This window comes from Ictidomys tridecemlineatus, chromosome 10 (genome assembly GCF_052094955.1).
Source record: "Ictidomys tridecemlineatus isolate mIctTri1 chromosome 10, mIctTri1.hap1, whole genome shotgun sequence".
Taxonomy (NCBI): Eukaryota; Metazoa; Chordata; class Mammalia; order Rodentia; family Sciuridae; genus Ictidomys; species Ictidomys tridecemlineatus.
The window spans coordinates 4493911-4513768 of NC_135486.1; the positions used below are offsets into that span (position 1 = coordinate 4493911).

Here is a 19858-nt window from a genome sequence, read left to right on the forward strand (position 1 = left end):
AAAAAAATATTTATTTTTTAGTTGTAGGTGAAAACACAATATCTTTATTTCATTTTTATGTGGTGCAGAGGATCGAACCCAGTGCCTCATGCCTGCTAGGTGAGCACTCTACCACTGAGCCACAACCCCAGCCCTAGAGCAAGTAATCTTAAAGAAATTAAACAACAACTGATTAAACAACAACTGTTATTTTAGAATATTGTATTATGTTATTTCTTTAAAAGCTAAACTTGGTTAATATAAAACCATCAATGTAATTGTGGTGCTATTACTCTTCTTTGTATATTAAACGTGTTCATAACTTCCAGGTATACAAGTCTTTAAGGTAAAAGCTTTAAAAGAGCATTATATCAAGCTGGAGTTCTCCATTATGAAAGTGTATGGTAATTTTAGGCTTATACGAATAACATATTGGAGATTTATTTATATCATTTAATGTTCTATAACTGGATCTTTTTATGATTAAATTATTTTTCTAATTTCTTATACATGATGTCAGAATGCAATTCATTTCATATTACCCATATAGAGCACAAGTTTTCAAGTCACTGTACACAAAGTATTTCCCCACCATTCGTGTCTTCATACATGTACTTAGGGTAGTGATGTCTCACTCATTCCACCATCATTCCTACCCCCTTGCCCCATCCTTTCCCCTCCCTCCCCTTTGCCCTATCTAAAGTTCCTCTACTACTCCCATGCCCCGCCCCCATTGCCATTATGAGTCAGCATCCTCATATCAAAGAAAACATTTGGCCTTTGGTTTTTTGGGATTGGCTTGCTTCTCTTAGCATTATATTCTCTGACTTCATCCATTTACCTGCAAATCTGGCCAAATTTCTTTTTTTTTCTTGTTTTTAAATTTTACTTATTTATTCATTTTCTTTTTTATTGATTTTTTAAAAAAATAAATGACAGTGGAATGTATTATTCTTATTACACTTATACAGCACAATTTTTCACGTCTCTAGTTGTATATAAAGTATGTTGACACCAATTTGTGTCTCCATACATGTACTTTGGATAATGATATCCATCACATGCCACCATCCTTGCTAATCCCCTGCCTCCTCCTTTTCCCTCCCACCCCTCTGCCCTATCTAGAATTCATCTATTCCTCCCATGCTCCCCCTCCCTACCCAACTATGAATCAGCCTCCTCATATATTTCCATGATTTTACTACAGTGAAACTGATATGCTTCCCAAATTTTGACATATTAATTTCATATGTGTAATTCCAGAATCTTTATGCAAATATTACTTGCAAATATAAATATTCTTATCTCCCTGTTCCCTTAACAAAAGGTGGCTGTTTTTTCCTATGTACTACATCTTGACTCTAACTTAGTGACATATCTTCTAGGACTTTTTATATTAGCATATGGAGAACATTTGGCATCCTTTTCTCTCTGTTTGACTTTTAGCAGATACACAGTATTCCATTGTATTATATCATAATTTATTAAACATGCTTCCTGTTGCTAGACAGTTGGGTTGTTTTTGATCTTTTGCTACTGCTAACAGTAATGAATGCCCTAAATGTCCATCATCCTACCTGTGAACAGGAAGGCCTATGTAGCTAAATTCCCAGAGTGGGATTGCTGGCTGTGAGGGCGATATATGTATTTATAATTTGATACATTTTCCCAAGTTCCTGAATGGCTTTAACAATGTATTCTGCTACCAGTAATATATGACCATACTTATATTCCACAGCCTGACATATGAACTGAGCCTAATAGGCTAAAAAACAATATTCCAATGAGGCTTAATTTGCATTTCTCTTATGATGATTGAATTCAGTCTTTCTCAACTGCTCAAGAGCTATTCACATATCCAGATTTCTTAATATCTCTGACATAATCCCTCTCCTATAAAAAGTCAAGAGCAGTCCCTAACTTGTAGAACTGAATGAAGTAAAGCTCATAGGAAGTATTGAGTGCTGTGCTTGGCAACGGCAAGCTTTCATAGAGGGGCTGCTGTTACAGTGATTGCTGTTACTGGGCTGAATTCCCTGAGTTAGTTTGGGGTCATGCATGGTTGACTTTGACAAGGAGATCTGAATGGAAACAATCACACATTTCCCCAGGGAAAGCTGTCCACTGTGACACTTCACCCACATATGTCGGGCCCTGCAGAACAGATCTCAAACCTTTGCAGAGTGAAACAAACCCCAGGCACTCACTTGTCCATGTTTGCTGGTATGATAGGTGCATAGTCCCAGATGACTTCCTCTGCAGCAATGAAGTATTCCCACCTCTTGATGTGCCGCCTCTGGTCTCGGGTTAGTTTCTTAGGATTCCTGGTTTTTTTGGGGCAGTTTTTAACATCAATGTAAGCCTGCATCCCAGCTGTAGTAGGACATAAATACAGGAAAAGAACATGAGAAAAGAAATTGTTGATCAAAAACACATATTTTTAAAAATGAATTTGGGGAAAATTTAAACAATAACAGTGAAAGTAACGCTCAGGCTTCCAAACTTCTGAGCATTTTGGTTTGGAACTCCGTCTGTGGCCTGCAGAAGTAAGAGTGCCAAGCAGTGGAGGGGAGGAGGTAAGAGTGACAACCCTTGCTAGAGGAAACACCTGGGAACAGTCCCTTTGTTTCTTCTGGAGCAGGAAGATTTCTTGTAATTTCTAAGCCCTTAAAAGTCTGTGACTAAGGCTTGGGGTATAGCTCTGTGGTAAATCTCGGCATGTGGGAAGCCCTGTGTCCTATCCCACCCAGCATCACAAAATGTAAAAGCAAACCCTATAATTTAGATCTTGTGAATTCTTATTTTTCCTGTTATTTGTCTTTGAAAAATGAAGATAACATCAGTACATAGTTAATGAAATTGTCATTTAAGATTAAATTATAACACAGAATGGTGCTTATCCTTGATTAATGTTATTTCTATTTTTGTCATATTATTATTAGGAACTGTATCTTCCATGGATATTGTGGCAATTTTGTTACTTTGAACATAATTTTAGTTGCTCAGTGTGAAAAGAAAACCAAAGGATACCATGGAGTACTTCTTCCTAGCATGTGTTGCTGACACACATTAGTTTGGTAACAAAATGATTTGTATAGAGGTATCATTTACTTAGATTTTAGTCTCTATACACATGATCCCTACAATTAATAGTTTTAAAGCAAAAATGTGGGATAGAACAAGCAGCGGTTGTGTGTGCATGATGCCACAATCCTACCTTACTTCCTTGACATTCTCCACAGCCACCCCTGGGATATGGGCTGTGCATGATTCACTCAGCACTCCTCAGACAAGCTCCCTGGGTCAGGCTTGTGCTCATCTCATCCTACAGGGTAGTTTCTATGTTAAAATTTTAGCACTCTTGGAGCCTTGTTGCCTCTATAGTTTGTGGGTGTCTGTCTGTCCTTTTGGCTACATTTGACAACCCCCAAGAAAGAATTCCTCTCCGTAGCATTTGTTTCCTTCCTCTTTTTTTCCTTTCGAGGAAGTAGAGCTCTCTTCAGCTTTTGCATCATTGAAAAAAAAATCTATGCCAATTCCTTCACTTCCTTCATCCCCAAGCCTTCTACGTCTAGAAGCAGAGCATCTAAATTCTGTTAGGAACCAGGGCATGTGTATTGGGGAGTGGGGTGGCTTGAAAGGTGAAAGGGGGTGCTGGTGCAAGGGAAGCAAGCCTGTCAGAAGAGTGCCTTGCCTTGGAAGTGTTTGGGGATGAAAGAAGAGATGATCCACTTCCCCTCTGAGCTCATGGTCATGTTTGCAGTAGTGGATGTCGCACTGGCGAGGTTGAGGACGGAGACCTTGTGGTGGCCCTGCTCCAGGACCTGGCCATTGAAATGGATGGAGAACAGCTCTGGCCCAGAACTCATTCCAATCAGATGCCAGCTGACATGATCGTGGGCACAAACCGCTATATCTGAGAGAATAGGAGAGAAGAGGCTGCTACAGGCATTCAGTTCACTGTTTTGTGGTAAAAGTTCACTTCCCAATGCCCAGCAAGCACCCGCTCTATGGCAGGCATTCTGTGAAGTTTGGGGTGGGGAGCAGATGCTCCAGTTGTGGTGCTGTCCTACAGAGTGACAACAAAAGGAGCAGTCATAGCCCACTGCAGTAAATAGCAGCAAGTTACCAAGGTCAGAGTAGAGCCCAGAGCTGGGGGACATTAGTTTAGAAACATGGGAATGCTGAGGGATTAAGCCACGGAGGGGGCTGAGTAGGTGGCCAACTGTCCTGACTTACCCAGGACTCTCAGTATGAGAACTGGTAGAATCCTGGGCAAGACAGGGTGGCCGGCCACACCAGTCTGCTCTCAGTTGGAAGGAATCCAACGAGAACCTCCAATAAGGCTGCATCCAAAAGCTTTCCTCTTCTTCCCTAGACAGGGACAAAGTGCTGCCTACAGGGGGGATTTTCTATTGCTTTTTCATTCACATTTGATTGTTTGACTTTGGGTCCCAGGCTCTCCTTAAAATGCTGTGGATGTCCTCATTATGCTGGGCCCCTGGGAGCATTTCATGGATGGAGTAATGAGAACTGAGGACAAAAGCTTAGTTTTGCTCCTTCTTTGCTTCCACAGCAACTGGAAAAATGCTTATTTGCTCAGTAGGATATTTTAATCCTGGTTTCTGTCTCTCTCATGGGCTTTAAATTTCAGATCTATAATCACCAGACACTAGATCACGGGACTGAGAATCAGTTCCTACCCTTTGAGGGGCTTGTACTGTTCTGGAGACCACTATAACAATGCAGGGAGTCTGGCAGCACTGGTACAAGCTGAAAGTAGGAGGCTGTTTGGAGTCTTACATCCCTAAGGAATGCTCATGTGGAAGAGCAACTGAATCAGCATTCATCACATTATTTCAATTTATCCTGTTCCATAGGCAGGGAGTTTTATAGGCATCAAATCTTCTATTAATGGTATTACCCTTCCCTTGCCCTTTTACCCCCAATTATTTGTTTCTAACTTAAATTATTATCTCTGTCTCATCAAGTTGTTTTTTTCAGGGGGTGGGTAGTAACTGGCACTCAAACCACTGAGCCACATACCCAGCCCTCTTTTGTATTTTATTTACAGAGTCTTGTTGAATTGCTTAGCACCTTGCAGTTGCTGAGCCTGGCTTTGAACTTGCAGTCTTCCTGCCTCACTTCCTGGTAGAATTGATTAAGAACCAACACTCCAGGGCATATGGTAACAAGTCAACAAGTCTGAGGACAAAATAAAAGCATTTCCCTATAGAATACTAACTTCTGAGATGTCATGGGATTATACTGAGCCCAGCAAGTTTTTTTTTTTTCTTTTGGCGGCATATGTTTACAGGAATTTTTCACTCTCGAGACACAGAGAGATGGTCAATCCATTTTTGTAAGTAAGTACGTAGAGACTACCCTAAGATGGGGAAGAGAATGAGGTGTGGACTTAAACCTCCCAAGGTTGACTGAGCTTCAGGTTTACCAGCTCCTGATTTTGGAGTTCAGAGTCAATGCCCAGAGTCTTAGAATGTGTTTTTAATAACTCAGGTGGAGAACAGAGTCAAAAGAAATAGAATTCAGTTTATAAGCAATACCTAGACCTCAACTCTTGATGATTTATTTTTTTTATAGCTGAAGCCATTTGTGCTATTCAGACAAAGAGAATGACATCTCAGAAGTTAGTGTTCTTTAGGGAAATGCTTTTATTTTGTCCTCAGACTTGTTACCATATACCCTGGAGTGTTAGTTCTTAATCAATTCTACCAGAAGGAAGGAGGAGAGGTGGTCTGGGCAGAACTGTGGTTTGGATGTGGTTAGTATGTCCCTAATGATTCATGTGCTAAAGGCTGGTCCTCAGTGTCGTGGTGGGGAAGAGGAGAGACCTTTAAGAGGTAAAGCCTGTGGAAGGACCCTATTTACTTCTCACCAGAGTAAGTTGTTATAAAGGAAGTCCACCCGTGTATTTGACCTCTCCTGTATGTGACCATTTCTCTTTCTGCTTCTCTGCCATGTTGTGACACAGACAAAATGTACCTTACAAGAAGCTGAACTGATGAGGCTGCTCAATCTTGGATGTTTAGCTTCTAAAATTGTGAGCTAAAGAAAACCTCTTTTTATTTATGAAGTACTCAGCTTTAGGTATTTTGTTACAGCAACAGAAAATGGATGAATACAGTGGACGTTAAGGTTATTTTCTACTTAACAGTAGTTCTGATTTTACTTTCTCATCAGAGTCTGTTGATATATGGAAATTAAAGAAAAACATTCTGCATGCCATTGAATATTACTCATTCATCAACTTTTGAAATAAATAATGTATTTGTATGTTAGGGATTTCTCCTATTAGTTCATCTTCACTGAAAGTGTCTTTATTGCTGACCATTCCTGCTGGGGAATGACCTGGAAGAGGTGTGTTCATAATGCAGCAAGGTTCACAAGACTCACTGAGGGAGACTGAACTGGCACCCTGGAGGTCTTTCTGGAAGACAGGCCAAGGTGAAGCCTGTTCAGAGCACCACACCAGAGAAGGCTGTCCTTGTCCTAGCTAGCTTCCAATTTTCATATTATACTTTCCTGGTTTAAAAGAAGGGTGATACAGTCTTAAGAAATGCTGCACTAGATGATGTTGCTTTCTGATAGGAGTTGAAAAACAGGAAGTGGCCTCCTTGCCTAGTGCCTGGGGGAGGTGGTGGAGCCAAGGTATAGCTAGTCCACAGTGGTTGGGTAGTGCATGGCTCATGTGTTACCTGGCATCGTCCTGTTCACATAGCCGTTGACTGTGTACATCAGGGACGACGACTGGGCCCAGCTCTTGCTTTCATCAAACACAGCAAACAGCAGTATGTGTTGCCTGTCAAACATCTTCTGAGTCCCATCTTCAGTTAGGGTGCCTGAGAGAAAATACGTGGTAGCCTCCTGAATTGAAGACTCATTAGCTTTCTAGATAGCAAAGGGTTTAGGGCAAGAAAACAATCATAAGGATATAATTGAAGAGTTGTTATTTTTGAAAATAGCATCTTTATCAAGGAATAATAGTTGAGAGTTATTAAATTTCTGGTGCCACATTATTTATTTTGGCACCTTGTGGTCTGGGGGGACAGCTTTATAGGTAAATTTTACCTGGAACAGAAAGAAAGCATTTGGTGACTATCAAGGACTGTTCTATATAAGTATCCATTTCCTTGAGTCTTATCAGACCAATACGTACTACCTTAGCTCAGGTGGTAAAGTCTCACACGCTAAGCTTAATGCAGCTATCTCGTTTGTATGTGATATGGGCCACTAGAGAATTGGATGTATCAGGAGTAATTCATTTTCACATAAGGAAATATTGCTGCTAATGGTAAAATGAAAAAGGGGCTTTTCATAAGTTTAAAAAATTTAAGTGTCAGTGTCCATTACAATATCTTCTGTATACAGGCAATGAAAAGAATGTATTTGTGTAATGAATAACTGAGTTGTGCGTAGGTCTGGTCTATGTCTGTGTCCGCAAATGGTGAGGGCATCACATTATTTTTCCTGGCATAGTTTGTTGTGGCTCTTTGCTTGTTTTAAGGGAACATGGGCTGAATTCCTAGGTAAAGGGAGAACCCAAGCCTAGACAATGACATTTCTTAAAAAGTCAGCTTGAGTATGTTTGAAACCTGCTACTCAAAGTGTTCAACTTGATGATAAGAAAGGAAGCTGTAGTTTCATGTATTTATAGACCAATTACCAACCCAAGCCTCTGCTCTGTCCAGCATGTCAGATACCTTCACCTGCATTCTTTCTAAGAACTCTTCAGCAGAATACGTGCTGCTGTCCCCTTTTAGAAAGGCCAGCACTGAGGTCAGTGTGATAAGCATGATGTCAGAATACACTCTCAGAGAGGCATTTACTTGGTAGGAGCATCCAAGCCTGAGCTAAAGGAAGAATTAAAATAAACAGGGTAGGGTCCAGGCCCTCAAACAGTAGGTGTTTTCTACTATCAAGCAATGATCGGTCACCACCCCGCTCCCTCTGCCTGATGTACAGAAGGCAGGTACAAGGTACCAAATTGCATCCCACACGGAGCTCCTTACCACCAGAACATATCTGCTGATGTGGAATCTGTACCTTTCTTACAGATAAGGAGGGGTCCAACCAGCCCTGAGTTGAAGTCCTGAATCAGATTTACATAGGAGTAGTAGATGTGGGTGAGACAGGGAGGGTCGTCCTGTGTGGGACCACTGTCCTCGCCGATGTGCCACTCATAGGTGTATTCTTGGCCTGGAGCTACAGCGTCATCCATCTGCTCCACAGGGGATGTGTGGTCGGGGTAAGATGCACCTGGGGAAGTGAAGGCCATGAGGACATCTGGGCAGATACAGGACGACTTTTGCATCATTCTCAAACCTGGGAACCTGAGATGAACTCTCTGGAGGGTATATGCCTTTCTATAGTAAAACTTTATAATTTGGAAAGATTCACAATACTTACTTCTATGCCCACAGAATAGCTGTAACTAGTGAATTAGATAAGGTTTAGCAAGTCAATTTTCCAGGGTATCCTAACAATTATTTAAATATAATCACAGACTCAAATACCTCTGGTCAGTAAATCACCTCAAAGTGTGAGAACAAGTTATATTTTCTCTGTGGTGCTTGATGAGTCCTCTTATATTTAGCTGCTGTTAACATGGGATGGATGTACACTTGGGGCCCTTTACATTGTTTATTTTTGGCTCTGAAAGTACTACATCTTTAGCTTCTTTCCAACTGGAGTCCCCCTCAGCACTGATCAATCTCTTTATGCATCTCTGTTATATGGTCATTCCAACTTTCCCCCCAGAGCCTCAGGTGGGCTCCCATAAGCAGTGTAGTCATCCTAGTGCTCAGGAAGTGTGTCTGTCCCCTGAAGTGTACCCAGAAACCCCTTAACATCCCCGTATGTGCTCTCCTTTCCTTTCTGGCAGGATGTGGAGGATGTAGAAATTGGTCTTCCTTTTTGAAGAAGGGGAACTGAGATGCTTAAAGTCAGCAGAAGACCAGAGGGTTGGGTGGGGCTTTCAACAATTAAGGGAAGATGTGGTAGAGATGGAGCAAGTGAGGAGGGAAGGGGTGAGGGCAGAGTTGAGATAGCCCCAGGGCTGGGCGGTTTCCCCTGTAGGAGGCGGTCCTCCGTTAATTCAGTGAAAGTTTCACTACCAGCAGCAGGTGCAGGGATTTCCTTAGGGATACTGTGATCTTTGATTCAGTAACCCGATCACTGTCTTCAGGTAGAGGGGAGGCCATCAGCACATGGCTCTGGGCAGGCAAGGATCAAGACTGAAATGTTCAGGATGAGGAAAGGACGCTGTGAACTGTTCTTACTCAAGGGATTGTGCTTTTTGAAAACATGTTTTCATTTTCGTTTCTTCCCTCCCCCAGACTCTCCTTCCTTCACTTGCCTTCCTTTCTTCCTTTTGTGCTGTCTCAACTTTTCCCAACACCCTTCCTTCCTTCCCTCTCTCCCTTTCATTCATCATCTTTATTGAGATAAATTTGCAAATAACAAAGTTCACCAAATTTAAGTGTAATATTTGCTGAGTTTTGACAGATGTGTACAGGCTCATAGCTATAGGCACAGTGGATAGAGCAGGGCAGCTTCCTTCACTCCAGAGTTGCCTTGTGACTCGCAGTCAGTGCCCTCTCCCACCAGGCCCAGGCAACTGCCCCCTGTTTCCTTCACTGGCATCTGCTTCTCTATGAGCTCATACAAATGGGATGACTTTATAGATGGCTTTGTGTTCAGTTACAGTTAGTTGGTACGGTATATATTTTTTGTAATTTCTTTCACTTTTCTTTTCTAGTTGATATGAACTGTTCTACTGAGCACATGTGTTCATCTCTTTTTTCTTTCAAATATTTAAAAATTATTAGCACATACTAATTATGCAGATTTGGAGAGTTCACTGTGACACTTCCATATGTGCCTATATCATGCTTTGATAGTGTCCTCCGCCTTCTCCTTTCCTCTTTCTTAAAACTCCTTTTGCTATTTTCAGATTTTTTTTTGTTTCCACTTGTTGCCTTTTAGCCTCTTTGTATCTAATATTAAGTGGATTTTTGAATCCTGTATACAGTTTGATATTTTATTCAATCTTAGAATTCACAGCTTACTTGCAGTGTTCTTTCCACTCACTTGGAATGTCAGTAAATTGTCGGATTGAAAACCTGCTATGTGCTCTATTTTTCTGTCTGTTCTTTGTTAATTTTCCTTCTTTCCTGCCTCCTTTTGGGTTGAGTGCTTTTAATGATTCTCTCAAGTCCCCACTGTCGGCCCCTTGGTCTCATTTTGTTGTTAGCAGTGTCCTACAGTTTACAGCTTTAACAAACAAGACTCCCTGCAAATAATGACATGACACTTTACCTACAAGACCCTGTAGTGCTCTGGTCCATTTCTTGCCTTCTGGTGTTTATGTTGTTATCGTCCATTTTACTTCTATGTATACAGTAGAATTCACAATAAATTATTATTTTTGCTTTAATATTTAGATAATCAATTATCTTTTTAAGAGGTTAAAAATAAAGAAAAAACTTCTCTATATTTACTGATTTCTAGATTTTTCATTCCCTCTTGCTGAGAGCCACGGCCCGGTCAGAATGACACCTGGCATTTAACAGAGGGAATGTTTGAAAGGTGATGCCAGCGAGCCGTTGAGATGATGATTTGAGTTAAGCTATATATAATTGCTGTGATGCTGGATTGATTGTATTGTATATTTGACCTTTACTGTCGGGCAATGGGGCTGCTTTGGAGTTGGTTGGGGAAGGTCCGGAGGAGGGATTTCCGATTGGTGTGGTGTGTGCCTGGAGGAGCCGCGTGGGTGGCATCAGGGAGAGGTTCCTGGGGAGCGTGTGTGGAGTGTGACGGTGGAGTTCGGAAATAAAGTTCGTTCCTGCTTGAGTAGCTCATGATTTGTGCCCAGCTAGACTGCGGCACGCTCTGTGAGTCTGAATATCCCACTCAGACAATGTTTCTATCACTAAAGAAATTCCTTTAACTTTTTTTATGGTTGCTAGTGAGAAATGATCTCTGCTTTTGTATGTCCAAGTCAGTCTTTACTTTGCCTTCATTTTGAGAGAATCTTTTTGCTTGACATGGACAGATCTCCTTGTGTCCTTTTTTTCCTAGCACTTTGACCATTTTCTCTTTGGCCCTAGTTTTTGGCATTGTGGCTGTGATGCACTTTGGTGTGGTTTTCTTTATGTTCCCTTCCATGGTTTTGTTAAGGCTCTTTAAATCTGCAGATTTGTAGTCCTTTTCACATTTGTAAAGTTTTCAGCTGTTATTTCTTCAAATTCTTTTCCTGTCTCCACCGTGTCTGGGACCTAGTTTGGTATGTTAGATTACATGGTATCATTCCACAGTTCACAGATGCCCTGTTCATTTTGTTCTCTTTCTTATCTCTGTGTTTCATCTTGAATAGTGTCTACTGCTATGTATTAATGCTCCTGAACATTCCCCTCCATAGTGTCTAATGTGTTGGTAACCTCATCTATGCAGCTATGAAAGTTCTAGATAAGTATCTTTCTATCTTCTGTCTCTCTCTGATCTGCTCATCCTTTTCTTTATCTGAAACATGGAGAAGGCTCATTACAGCCATCTTAAACGTCTGTGCTGCAGCACTGTCCATTCTCTGTGTAGCTGTACCTCCCCCGACCCCCACCTCAGAAAATCTGTTCCCCTTACAACTCTGTGAGAATTTCAACAGTGTCAGCCTATGTTTGGGCCCTTATGGTGGGTATGGGAACCGGGCACACAGTGCTGTGTTCAGCATACTGGCCCCGAGGTGATCTGCATTGCTGTGCTATGTGAGTCCAGCATGGAAGCCCTGTGATGGCAGAGCCAAGTAGCTGAATCTTCATCACTTCTGCACGAATTTCTACCATGCGCAAGTCCATGTGCAAGTCTATCCCACTTCTCTCTCCAGCCTTGTCATATGTGATTCCTTCCACTGTTCACTGTGCCATGGTCACTCAGGCTCCCTGTCAGTCCCCCATCTGCAAGGACCCAGGGTTGTTGCAGATGCTACCTCTTCTGCTTCCAGTGCTCATCTTCTTTTTCTTCCTTGGGATAAATACATGCTGATTTTTTAGACAACAACTTAAATGTTAGGTTACTCCTTCCCTTATCTCCAACTCTGCTGCATGTTTTTCTTTTATAGCATTTGTCATAATTTGTAATTAAATATTTGTGATATTATGTGATAATTTAATTTTCCTTCCAGATTATAATTATTTTTAAGGTATTTTTATTTTATACATTTTGATTGCCAGAGTGTAAGCTCCTCAAGAAATATTGCTGGTTTGTATTTGTCCTAGTATCTCTGTATCTTCCACAGTACATGGAGAAGCATGGAGAGAATGCTTCATGCATATTTATTGAACTCTGAAGATTTAAGATCCTGTGGGTTAGAGCCCCATCACAGCTCATGGATGTGTTTTGCTAGGATTTCATGGTATTAAAGCAGATTAAATGCCAACATTAAAAATTTGGAGATAATCATATTAGACTCTGGATTCCTTGTTTCTCTTTTAAAAACAGAATCTCCTCAAATTATTACATAAAATAGAAAGGAAGGAAACACTCCCAAATACATTCTATGAAGCCAGTATCACCTTGATTCCAAAATCAGACAAAAACATATCAAGGAAAGAAAACTACAGACCAGTATCCCTGATGAACATATATATAAATATCCTTAATTAAATATTGGCAAACTGCATTCAAAAATTATGATCAAGTGGGTTTTATCCAAGGAATGCAAATTAATAAATATAATTCACCACATAAAAATAATTAAGGACAGAATCACATGATCATCTCCATAGATACAGAAAAAGCCATTGACAAAATCCAGCTCCCATTCATGTCAAAAATGCTAGAGAAAGAAGGAATACTAGAGACAGAAGGAATTTAACTTAACATGCTAAATCTATATAAACAAAGCCAAGCTCAATGTCATATTGAAAAGAAAAATTGAAAGCATTTTCTCTAAAATCAGAAACAAGACAAGATGCCCACTCTCACCACTCCTAGTTATCATGGTCCTTGAAACTCTATCTAGAGTAATCAAGCAAGAATAGGAAATTAAAGGGATACAAATAGAAAAAGAAGAAGTCAAATTATCTCTGTTTGCTGAAAATGTGATTATATATCTAGAAAACCCAAAAAAACTCCACCAGAAGACTTTCAGAGCTGATAAACAAATTCAGAAAATTAGCAGGATACAAGATTAATGTACACAAATCATAAATTGATAGCTTTCCCATATCCAAATAATGAATCTGCTGAGAAAGAAAACTGGAAAACTATCCTATTCAAAATAACCTCAAAAAATTCTTGGGAATAAATTCTGACCAAGGAGATGAAAGACCTCTATAATGAAAACTGTAGAACACAGAAGAAAGAAATTGAAGAAGACTGTAGAAGATTAAAAGAACTCCCATGTTCTTGGTTGGTTAGGAATAATTAATATAGTTAAAATGCCATATTTCCAAAAACAATGTACAGATTCAATACAATCCTCATCAAAATAGCAACGACATTCTTCACAGAACTTAAAATCAGTTCTAAAGTTCAGATAGAAGATGAAAAGACCCAGAATAGCCAACAAATACTAAGAAAGAAGAGAAATGCTGGTGGCCCCACAATTCCTGATCTCAAATTATACCAGAGGTATAGTAACAAAAGCAACATGATATTGACATCAAGAAAAACATGAAGACCAAAGGAATAGAATAAAAGATACAGAGAAAAACACATATATACAGGCATCTGATACTTGACAAAGATGCCAAAAACATGTTGGAGAAAAGATGGCCTTTTAAACAAATAGTCCTGGGAAAACTGGATTTACATATGTAGAAGAATCAGGTCCTCAAGAAAAGTCAACTCAAAATTGATGAAACACTTAGGAATCAGACCAGAAACTTTGCAACTATTAGATGAAAACATGTCAACACTCCAACATATTAGCATATGACAGACTTCCTTAATCTATTAGACCCCCAAAACTCAATAAATGAAACCATGAATCAATAAATGGGGTGGCATGACATTAAAAGGCTTCTGCACAGCAAAGGAAACAAGAGCATAAAGAGAGAGCCTGCAGAATAGGAGAAAATCTTTACCAGTTACTCCTCTGACAGGGGATCAATATCCAGAATATATAATGAACCCAAAACACTTAACACTGAAAAAAATCAAATAACTCAATAAATGGGTGAAAGAACTGAACAGACATTTTTCAAAAGAATAAACATAAATGTCCAACAAGTATATGAAAAATGTTCAACATCCCTAGCAATCAGGGAAATGCAGTTAGAACAGCAATCATTAAGAAAACAAACAATAATAAATGCTGTTGGGGATTTGGGGAAAAAGGTACACTTATACTTTGTTGGCGGGACTGCAAATTATTATAACCATTCTGAAAAACAAATGGAGATTCCTCAAAATACTAGGAATAGAATTACCATATGACCCAGCTCTGTGGTATTTATTCAGAAGAACTAAAATCAGCATACTAGAGTGGTACAGGCACATCAGTGTTTATAGCAGCACAATTCACAGAAGCCAAGTTTCAAATCAACCCAGGTACTTGTCAAAAGATGAATGAATAAAGAAAATGTGGACTGGATGCGGTGGCACATACCTGTAATTCCAGCAACTCAGAGGGCTGAGGCAGGAGGATCATGAGTTCAAAACAGCCTCAACTCAGTGAGGTCCTAAGCAACTTAAAGAGATCCTGTCTCAAAATTTAAAAACAACAAAATGTTTTTAATAGGGCTGGGGATGTGACTCAGTGGTTGAGTACCTCCTGGGTTCAATCCCCTATACTAAAACAAAACAAAACAAAAAATTTTAAGAAAGCAAATGTGGTATACACACAATGACATTTTATGTAGCCATAAAGAATAATTAAATTATTATTATTATCCATTTGCTGGCAAATGGATAGAACTGGAGATCATTATGCTGATTTCCAGCCAACTTCAGAAAGTTAAAGGTCAAATGTTTTCTCTCACACGTGGAAGATAGAGCAAAATATGGGAAAAAAGTGTGTGTAGGGGGGGTGAAATTCCATGAAAATGGAAGGGAGATCAGTGGAATAGAGGAAGGAGGTAGAGAAGGAGGGAGGAAGGATAGAAATAGGGAAGAACAGTGGAATGAAATTGATCTAATTGTGCTGGGTACATATACAAATATATTACAGTGAAATTCACTTTTATATATATCTACAGAAAATCAATTAAAAAATTATAAATAAATATAAGGAAAACCATTGGAGAGGTAGGGGAAGACCCATGAGGGAGGAGAGAGAGAAGTGCTGGGGACTACAATGGAGCAAATTATATTCCATGCATGTATGATTATGTCAAATGATCTCCAATATTATATATAACTATAATGTGCTAATACAATTATGTAAAAATTATAGATACAAAGTCAAAGAGCCATGGGGATAGGCCTGTAGCCCAGTGCTAGAGCGCTTGCCTTGCTGATGTGAGACCCTGGGTCCCATCCTTAGCACCACATAAAAATAAATAAACAAATAAAGATATGTGGCCATCTACTACAACTAAAAACATTCTAAAATAAAATGTCAAAGAGTCAAAAACAGCTAGAATAAAATTTCATCAAAAAGAGGGATATATTGTTAAAATGACTTTTTTAATGATATCTGCACTAACACTAAGAAATAACACCAAAAGATTTTGAGGGTAATAGCTCAGGGATGACTTGCTATAATTGATGCTTCTACCCCACAATGCAACAATCGTACTTGATATAATGGGACTATCTCACCAAGTTGCTGCAGTGTTACAACAAGAAATAAGCAACAAGAAATTCAATGTCAAGATTAAGAAACAAACAAACAAACAAAACCAAAAACAAATCCTGAAGATCTGGTAACATAGGCTCAAACTCCTGCATACACTTTGGCTGGACTGGTGTCTGGGCTGTGCTCTCCTACTTTCTGATTGCCGGTATCTACTGAACCCATGTTCTTTTGAATTTCCCACCTGGCCACTCTGGATATCCGAGCCTGTGACCCTTGTGCTAGAGTGTAAGCTGAACACTGGACTCTGTTGCTCCCTCCTACCCCTGAAAGACAGTTTGGCAGTGTCTGATAACCCATATTTACCATAAGCTGAACTTTCATTCTGAAGATAAATAGGATTTAAGTGTTAAAATTATCAGGAGCTGAGAAATGATAGAAGCTTACGTAACTTCCTGTGAGTTATAACATTTCAGCCTTAAAAAAATAAAAGAGTAGGTGAAGAAGACTTTCTACTGATAAACAGGGAGCTTTATCTCTGAAAAGTTACAAAAGAGGTTTTGTAGCAGGGCAAAAACAGACTGATAAGGAGAGCTGCCCTCTGAGGTCAGACTGTGCACTAACTGGCCTGAGGTGGCTGGGGTGGAGCTGCACAGTGGTCAGTCAGGCCAGCCCTGATTCAAAGCTTCCTGGCCTCATGGAGCTTAAAAAAAAAAAATGCTGTGTCCGAACACAAAGCTTGCACCCTTCTAACTTTTTAAACATCTTGGGGCATTCCTATGCCAGAGAGCAGCCTTCTTTCCATTGCATTCACAAGCTCTCTAAAGGACACAATATGATATTTTTTGTAGGGTGAGAGATAATTTACCTTTCTTCCTCTGAAAAAATGTGCACTCATCCTTTTCACATATGATGAAATATAAGCTCCCCCTTCCTTGATCTTTGGTTGTGCTACAGCTTTTTAAAATAGCACTCATCACAATTTGTAATTAAATATTCGTGAGATTATATGATTAACAATACTTTCTCCTAGGTTGTGTGAGAAGCATGTGAGCTGTGGGGTCAGAGATTGTACCTTTTGTCAATTATGTGAAGCTTAGAAAGTTTCTTAATGCCCTATTTTAGCTTTTGCTTTCTTATTCAGAATTTTAAGATAACATAATCCTTTTCCTGGATATAATAGGAATAATAATTATTTTTGATGGGTTACGAGGACCGAAAAATATATATAAGATGACCAACCCCTGATAATTACTCTGACAGCCTGTGGCAATAGGCTTTTGTATTTTAGCCAACTATTTTCTTTCCCAGTTGCTTTATAATTTATACAGCCTCTTTCTCTATGTTTTATTTTGGATAAGATAAATATCTTAAGTGTTCTCGAGTTCTCTTAATACATGTGAGAAAGAGTGAAATTGGTGATTGCTTTCCTTGGGCTGATATGAAGAGGAACCCTGGGCTGAGTCCATCTAAACAGCACACTTCCCATGTTTCTGGAGGCTGGAGGCCTGAGGGCAGCATTGAGCACATTGGGGCTCTGGTGGTGGTCTCTTCCAGGTGGCAGACTGCTTTCTCTTTGTATCCTCACCAGCAGGAAAGGGCAGGAGAACTGTTCTTGGGGTTCCTTTTGTAAGGACACTAATCCCATCCTGAGGGGCCACCCTTGTGACTTAAGCACCTCCTAGAGGCCAAGCCCCTCAACCATCACACTGGGGTTTAGGATTTCAATATGAATTTGGGGGAGACACAAACATCTGTTCCACTGCAGTGATGCATCTATTCTAAAGGTGATGAAAACTAGCGCCAGGGGTGTGACTACTCATAACCTCCAGCAAGATGAGTACAGGTCAAAGCAAAGGGGAAATACCACACAGTCTCCACTTCCTAACCAATCCTCAGTACGCTGGTTCAGCTCAATGATGACATCATCATCTGCTGTCTTGGGCCCACAGCTAGGTGCCCAGGCTCAGCCTGGTAATAGGAGGGTGTGTGTTGGTGGCCTAATTGTGATGGGCCTTATCCCCAGATTTCTTGTATGGCTCCTCAGTGCAGAGGCTACAATTAGACACCACTGTTTGAATGAGAACCAAGCAATGTAAACATTTAGGAATTACCTCAAGCCCCAGAGCACTTGTGCTAGGTACGGCCGTATGACTGAGTTTTTTTTATGATACCTTGTTTATGAATGGTCAGTGGTTCACAGCAGGTTTATTTAAACACATATTGGGTTTCAAAATTTTTTAATGTGTACAGTATGATATTTTGATATACATATAGATTTTGAAAAGGTTATTATAATCTTAGAAATTAATATCCATATAATTGAGCAAAGTAAATTACTCAGAATTTCACATTCATATCAGTTAAATGTAAGAAAAATTTCAGATGATTGAATGCATGAATTTAATTAATTTTTAAAGGTGAATTATGGAATGATTGGTGAACAACAGATTTGCAGATGGGTGATATTCTGTAAGTAAGTAGTGAGGACTACTAATGAGACAGTTGGGGGAAAATTTTATCAGTTCTTTTGTTTTTTCTCTTCAAATTATTTTGCCTTTAGAATAAAGAGGCTTTTAATTTTTTATTTGTAATCTATATAGTATTAAGTGTGAAATAAAAACAGCTATTTATATGGAACATTTTTGAAATGCATTTTTTGTGAATTGAAAGAAAAAGTGAAGACTAAAGAAGAAAAATGGGCAGGAACGCTATTGTGTGAGAGCACAAAAAGTCCTTATTCAGCCTCGGGCTAGAATAAATTCTTTGCATGAGGGTAGTCCTTGGTTTCATATCTACTCAATTCTGTTCGCTTCCTGCTCAGTCCATATTCAGCTTTGAAATTTGTTTGCTCTTATCACGTGTACTAATTATTTTTCCAAAAGGCTCTCAGCATTTTTTAAAAATGTAAAATGGTGCATACAAGCTTGGGGAAATGAAATCCCAAAAAGCCTTTTTGGTTGCCCATTAGGGTGCTCATTCATTAAATTGTCTCTTTACTTATTTTTGTGAACAACTCCTTCCTCTCCATTTAATAAACTTTGTGAATGGTTCAATGCATTCAAAGACTCAGAGCACTCTTTTAGAAGCTATGACTTAGGCAATGGGCAATTAAAATACTGACTGTTTTGCAAAGAGCCTGATTCCATTGCAGGAGGCATGCAAGCCTTTTTTGAGGGGAAATTCACATTTTTGAGAATTTTTGTACTAGTCAGCAGTTTGTTTCAAGTTTTATCCTATTTTCAAGGAAATAGCTACATAATACTAAAATTAAAATTTAGGTGAAAAATAAAAATATAATCACTACATTATGTTAATTATGTCCAGCATTGAAATATTTTAGAAAAGCCTAGAAGATTAAGTTTCCATATAGAATTTAGTAACACTTAGATGCAAGGAACAATCTCTAGTGGGGATTTTTTTTTTTAAATTGACAGAGTTGGGTTACCAAGAGATATCTAAATATTATCAAACTAATTTTGTGGTACAATACTAATAAGGCAACTCACACATTTAAAATATGTCAATATAAATTAAATGAAAGAATAATATTAAGATTTAATATGAAACAAATGTTCTAAAGCTAATGATCAACACAACTTTGAAACATACTGAACAACAAAATGTGCTCAAGGGTATGAGTTTTACCATACCATGCACCTTCAGTGCATGCTTCATATAGTTTCTGAAATTTTAGCCTCAAATTGAAACTCTATTAGTGATAGAAAAGTTGCAAATGATTAGGTACAGTTACAGATGTTTTATTTCTTGATTTAAAAGCATATTAAATGTATTTCTAAAGGAAGCATTATTATGAACCACAAGTCATCTCTTCTGCCAGAAAGGGTTCCCATTCTAGTCCTGTGGACTGTTGTGGTTTGTTTCTCAAACCTATCCCACTGTCTTGATCCCCTGCAATCCATCTCTCATATGTTCACCTCTGAGATAGAGGAATTGGGGTTTCCATGTAGCTGTCACAGCACATGGTTAGTTTGTCCCATTTCTGAGAAAAAAAGTCTCAAAACTCAGAGGAAGGCTACAGGTGAGGGTGTGTGAGACATGAAGAGGGGGAGGCCTTATTTCATCACAGAGGGCCTAGTAAAATGAACAAAAGCTTGTTTT

The 19858-nt window shown here is 39.2% G+C and overlaps 1 protein-coding gene across 2 annotated transcripts in view; it reads right to left on the reverse strand.

Moving 5' to 3' along the window:
- F5 (coagulation factor V) overlaps window positions 1-19858 on the reverse strand; it is a 64850-nt gene that overhangs the window by 32792 nt on the left and 12200 nt on the right. The window contains exons 4-7 of one of the 2 annotated variants that reach the window (XM_005319829.5): window positions 8044-8256; window positions 6696-6839; window positions 3674-3895; window positions 2187-2352 (exon numbers count right to left, since the gene is read on the reverse strand). In XM_005319829.5, coding sequence (XP_005319886.2) covers window positions 2187-2352; window positions 3674-3895; window positions 6696-6839; window positions 8044-8256 — 745 coding nt within the window. The remainder of the gene's footprint in view (window positions 1-2186; window positions 2353-3673; window positions 3896-6695; window positions 6840-8043; window positions 8257-19858) is intronic. The other variant, XM_040277625.2, reaches the window with a different exon arrangement.